Source organism: Pectinophora gossypiella, chromosome 11 (assembly GCF_024362695.1).
Source record: "Pectinophora gossypiella chromosome 11, ilPecGoss1.1, whole genome shotgun sequence".
Classification (NCBI taxonomy): domain Eukaryota; kingdom Metazoa; phylum Arthropoda; class Insecta; order Lepidoptera; family Gelechiidae; genus Pectinophora; species Pectinophora gossypiella.
In genome coordinates this window covers 3,572,885-3,579,053 of record NC_065414.1, presented here as the reverse complement: position 1 = coordinate 3,579,053, position 6,169 = coordinate 3,572,885, and the positions used below count along the sequence as shown (strand labels likewise).

The 6,169-nt window shown below is 38.0% G+C and overlaps 1 protein-coding gene across 1 annotated transcript; it reads right to left on the bottom strand.

The window, feature by feature from the left end:
* Positions 1 to 3,964: 3,964 nt before the first annotated feature.
* Positions 3,965 to 5,902, bottom strand: LOC126370735 (uncharacterized). The gene is made up of 2 exons (XM_050015766.1): positions 5,682 to 5,902; positions 3,965 to 4,588 (listed from the first exon to the last, which is right to left on the bottom strand). The coding sequence occupies exons 1-2, from the start codon at positions 5,900 to 5,902 to the stop codon at positions 4,111 to 4,113; spliced, it is 699 nt and encodes a 232-aa protein (XP_049871723.1). The 3' UTR covers positions 3,965 to 4,110.
* Positions 5,903 to 6,169: the final 267 nt, after the last annotated feature.

Below are 6,169 nucleotides of genomic sequence, written 5' to 3'. Positions count from 1 at the left end.
TCGTTTGAGTATTGTAACAATGCATTCTAAATAACACTGCAGTGCGAAAATGGAACATATTTCTATAATGGAATTTACTATCGCTTCGCTATCGCATCAAGTTAAATAAAAATTGTATGGGACACCACAGCGCACCACGCGTGTTAATAGAAATCCATACATACAAAATCTCAACATATCGACCATACATCATTACACACGTCTACCAAAGGAGGACACAATCCCTCTGCCGTTTTACAATATAATACGTTTTATTTCACATAAATACGACATAAAAAACCTAAAGAAGCACAACCTACGGCCATATTGCTAAACTGTAAATTCTTGCAGGCAACCTCCAGTCTAATACAGCAAACTCGATTCGATCATAATTTCGTACCTGTCCTATTACCCCAGACCAAGTGATATACGCTTTTAGTCGCAAATGATTCTAATAGGTTAACCGCACACTAATGACGATTAGGACTAGAGTCAATATTTAGTGTGTTACCGCCCTTACGTGTCTCTACAATGGCATGATGTCCTAGTCCTGTTTATGTTTTAAGCCGGTTTTAAGCTGATGATAAATAGTCAGTGGGTATGTTGACGATTTCAAAGTATCAACTTCAAAAACCTGTGTAAATCCCTCTATAAAGCTTTCGATAAAGAGAATTTAGAACCCTGTCGCAATAACATATTTGACAAATGAAACAAAGTCTCACAAATATGTTATTGCGACAAGGTTCTAAACTGTGTACATATACCATATACATAATAGTGCTTACAATCGTATTCCTGTCTCAATAGTATGCGACTTATTTTCAGTACACTTAGTTACAAAGTTGAATGGTTTGAAATCGATTGACGAAAGTTCAACCTACGTGCAACTGGGAGTGATCAATATCGCTTGACGCGTCTATATCATTGTAAAAACAAATTAGAAAGTAAGTAGATAATAGAATTTAATGGAGATACATAAATGGGACAACTCGTGCGTGTCAACTAGACACATAATTCTTTTTTTTAACTTGTTTATACCCTTGGGGAAAGGCAAAGCCGAGCAGCTGTCATCTAATGCTGTTTTTCGTCATGTCCAAATCTTAATAAGGCCGAAGCCACGTCTATTCAAAATGTCACCATCAGCGCGAAGTATCAAGTTGACTAGTACGAGTTATACCCCCATATTCCAAGATGTTAACTCGAAACTTCCTCCACTCAACTTGGCCTCAGCTAAGCATTTTGGTATTTTAAGTTGACAATGGCCCAGATTCCTGCAGACACCTCCTAATTTTATTTTAAGTTCTACCTCACATAAAACTTAAAATAAAATTAGATGGTGTGTACAGGAATTAGCGCCGTTGAGGGACTTTCCAATCGACGTTCCCCAAACACACGATAGATGGCGTTGTTCACTTTTAACGTGATAATTACCTTTTTCTCATTGCTGGGGTAGGTACATAATATATAAATAGACTATATATAGGTACATAATTATTCAAAAATGTAATGTAATGGCAGAAGCATATAATAAAACTAATGGTTGCCTGATATTTGGATCACATTATAGAATGATGTTGCTACCTATATTGCTTCTCTTTATTTTGATCAGAATAATAATGGGTGGAAGTTGTTATTGTATCTTAGTGTAATAAAAAGGGTCATCATTTATACCCAGAAACAAAGATAAAAGATGCATATGTCTGTTAAGAAAAAAACTTAACAACGCCATCTATCGAGTTTTCGGAGAACGCCGATTGGAAAGTCCCTAATTATCCCTCGATTTGAGGACTTTACTTATTGGAGTCGACCATATCATACTGCCAACAGAATAATACGAAAATAATGACGTCATGCAGAGGCATGAGTCAACCTTTAAGCTGATTGACTCACATTTTAAGATGAGTTCGGAGGTCTTAAGGTCGCATAAACTGAGGACTGAGTCGGGGAAAGTCCGAGTTTACATTTTAGAATATGGGTGTTTTTATTTAGGTAACTGTTGATGTTTCAAGCGACGCGAAGCCATTGCTTGGATGTTAAAAACAATGAAACAATGCGCTTCGATTTTCACTACAATATTTCTTAATGTTGCCTAATCACTTCTAATAGGGTACTTTCCAACTAATTAGTTACTTATTACTAAAACACGAAATGACTATGGAATTTTGTGACGTCATAGATAAACGTGACAAAATGTCGCACTTATTATTTCTTTATTAAAATTCATAAATAAGTTAAATTAAAAAAATAAAACCTTTACATCTGTCGTTATTTAATAATCAGAATTTCATAATTTATCTTAGGAAACTACCCAATTATAATAATCAATGTGTGCTACTTAAGCTTTGACGAGTTTTGAGAACCGTCATCCTTTTTTGTTTACTCAATTAGAAAGAGATGGCATAGGTTGGCTTCTGGGAATCAAAACTTATGTGCTCCTGCCACTACAGTCTTATAGGACAAGTGAGTTTAAAATAATAATAATGCTTAAAGCATTAACAATTCTCTGTATCAGCTTTATGTTTCTTTGAGTTTCAATGAGAGATATTTATATAGCTTACTTACATCACGCCTGTATCGTAGGGTAGGCAGAGATGTATTGTGCATCCACTCCACGCCAGCTATATTTATGTCCCGTGCAATAGGGGTGAGCCCATTGCCATTAGCCTCTATTTATATGTGCAATAGATTCTTAAAGGACTTATAAGAACACATTATTACGTCGCACTTGAAACATCAACAATAAATAAATGGGTAATGAAAAAAGTATAAATATTTGAACTGAATACGAATTGTTACTCTTATTTGTAATCTTCATATTAGTCTGCTGTTAGTAATGAGTGTATTTTCTAATAGTATATTTTGAATTTAGTAATATCGCGTGATTACATGCTAGTTATTTTTTGAAATTAATAAAAATGCTTTAAAATAATGGTGTGGTTTCATTTTTTTTTTAAATTTAGCCTATAACGTCCCACTTCTGCGCACAGGATCCTCCTCAATCAACTGGAAGGGGAATAGAGCATACTCCACCAAGCTGCTCCACTGTGGGTTAGCGGAGGTGTTTGGGCTACTTGATAACTTTATTACATACATAAACTCACGCTTATTTCCCACCGGGGTAAGCAGAGACTATGGGATTCCATATGCTTCCATCCTGACTATTCCTGACACACTTACATCCTTCACATTCACCAATTGTTTCATACACGCACGCCGATTCAGAGTAGATTTTTCTAAGGACATCTCCAATTTGGTCAATGTACGTCCTTAACATTATTGTTTTCTACTATCTCATGTATTCGACGATTGATAACGATGAGATAAATCCACCTTTTATTTTTCATCAGACTTAAAAAAGGTCTACGTCTTTTTTTTTGTGTATAAAATCGACCTTATCTGTTCTGTGGTTTGTATAACAAAGAATAACTGAATTTAACATTCTAAACATTGTTGTATTACAAACACATTAAGTTCTTAGTAATAATTATACAGGGTGTTATGAGGGGGATGATTCAGACCATGATTCTGAGTTAATATCAAGTGGAATTTTTCGTCGCAAAATTCATGATTTTTTTATTTATTTTTTAAATTATTTTCAATTCTATACTTTTGTGATGGAAAATTCCACTTGATATTAACTCAGAATAATCAGCTGAATCATCCCCCTTAGTATTCGTTACGTTGTCACTTACACCCCGCACAACTTCATACGGTAGCCATACAAGTAGGTATGGGTGTTAGTGACACCGTAACGAATACTGAGGGGGATGATTCAGACCATGATTCTGAGTTGATATCAAGTGGAATTTTCAGTTTGAATATTCATGAAAATTTTTGTATTTTTTAAAATTATTTTCAGTTCCATACTTTTGCGACGGAAAATTCCACTTGATATTCACTCAGAATCATGGCCTCAATCACCCCTCAAAGTTTTCGTTACGATGTCACTAACACCCTGTATAATATAACGGAAATAAACAGAGGATCAAATGTATGCAACCATTTATTCGATAACTGATAAAAGCTATATGTGATCGCAATGAACGACTTATATAAAGACAATAAGAAGTCTCAGGATGATTGTAATAAAAAAAGAAATCCATTAATAAACAGTAAAAAAATATATGTTGTTCAGTCAAAGAACAAACGTTTCATTTGAGGCGGAACGGAAGCTATGAGCGAGTCAAGATCAGTTAGTGAACAACCAGGGAAGTACATCCACAGTTTCTTCACGACAGCAATATTCTTCATGAAATCCTTCGCCAGTATTACGCCGTGATTATTCTTCGTTGTGGCCACGTTAACGAGTATAGGGGGCGGGATTTTATGCAACTGGATTTTCTTTATAGCGCAGACCAGAGGCCAGAAAGAGAATTGATCGTAGAAATGCTCCGTCCCGCTCACAGCAGAGAGATAAAGCCTACATTTGGCTTCGTTTCCATTGTCCCAAGTGAGCCCAAGAGTGATAGCTTCACTGGATTTGATGATAGGGAACCTGTGACGGTTATCGAAGGCGTACGCCGCTACTAGCCCCGCAAGGCGGTTGAAGGTAAACTCGAAATCTTCGACAATAACTCCGTTACCCGTTTTCCTGATGAGCAATGGTGTACTGTAAACGGGAGAAGATAATTCTGATTAGAAAAATCTATACCAGGACCGGACTTGCGCCAATACGTGTACCTCTGACTACCTCTATTGCGATATAGTCGCAGCTTATGTGTGTCGTCTGTTGAAAAATCTACGTCATATCTCGTCGCTTATTTATTATTAACTATATAGTTGAGGAGGTGGCTATTATTACATAATTGTGTCATTGCAATGAATGTCGGTTTTGAAGTAACTTATACTTACCTAATCTCCCTCCAGTCGATTGTGGTGAGGTCTGTGCGCAGCAGTGGGAAGTTATAGGCTGTTTATGTTATACAGGGAGGAGCAGGGGAGGCTGGGAAGTATAACTTCCCACTGCTGGGATAAATTATTCTTAAGTTTTATTTTCGACAAAATTACCAGGCAATGACGAGTACCCGACGCCATTATCCGGTACCGAAATCCTGAAAAAGTGCCGGATACGCCGGGTATCCTTCTGTCCCATCTTCCTCTTTTCCCAGTAGTCCTGAGTAGTTTTACCAATTGAACTACTGGGAATTTCCTTCCCTATTGGGAAGACTTACTGATAAATAATTAGACCTGTGACCGTGTGACCGGGTGTTATCTCTACTCGACGCCATGCTAAGGATAACAGCTGACTGCGTTCGAACTCGTAGCGTGCAAGAATATTACCTACGTATATAAACGTATAGAACAGTAACTTTTCGCAGCACCAAATGGTATCGGGTGCCGACCCCTTTCCCTCTGGGTTTTACGCCACCGAATAATGGGGAGAGTGCGCCGACTGTGTCTCGCTCGCATTACGCGTTAGGCGACATACGGTAAGAATGAGATTTTTTTATAATTTCCTGGGTCATAAAATAAGTGAAAACCCCGCTCCCAGCGTCAGAGCTAGGTTTATCTCACCCCCCTTCGAACATAGTTTAGTAGACTTGAATCGTATGGTGTCAGACGTCACACACACAGATGCGCGTGTACGATAATGTCAATGTGTAGAGTCTATGTAAAAAGAGGTTGTTTGTATGAAGTATCCCGGGTGTACCTGGGTGTGACGAAGTTCTAAGTTACATGAAGGTACCTAGCTAGCTACTTACTTCTTTTCAAGATTCATTCCTTCAACTTTGATGACTTCACCAGGAGTCTCTTTCTTCAGCCGCTGTCGAAGTTGGTACCCCCGGGACAGGATAGTTTCAATGTTCGCACTATTCCTCAAGAACTCTGCTTCTTTGTAAATGCTGTAGAAGGCGGAACCCGTGAAGGTGGCCGTTGGGTGCGCCTGCGCCTGGGGTACAGATGAGAACTCAAATTTCTTCATTTTTCTGCAAGAAATATTAGGTAGTCATTAAATTAGTCAGTGTGATCCAGTGGTACACCGGCTTACGGGACTTGCGCCAAAGAGTTATTAATTTATCTTAAGTGCGTTTTCACTAACACAGTTGACTCGACCTCTATAGATGACGTTACAGCGGCCCTATCAAGTTGGTCCGAGAAAGCTCAGTGAGGTATGGGTTCTTAGTTCATGTTGCGGTGATATACTTCTGACTACCCCAATTGCGATATAGTCGTGAGATTATATGTCCTG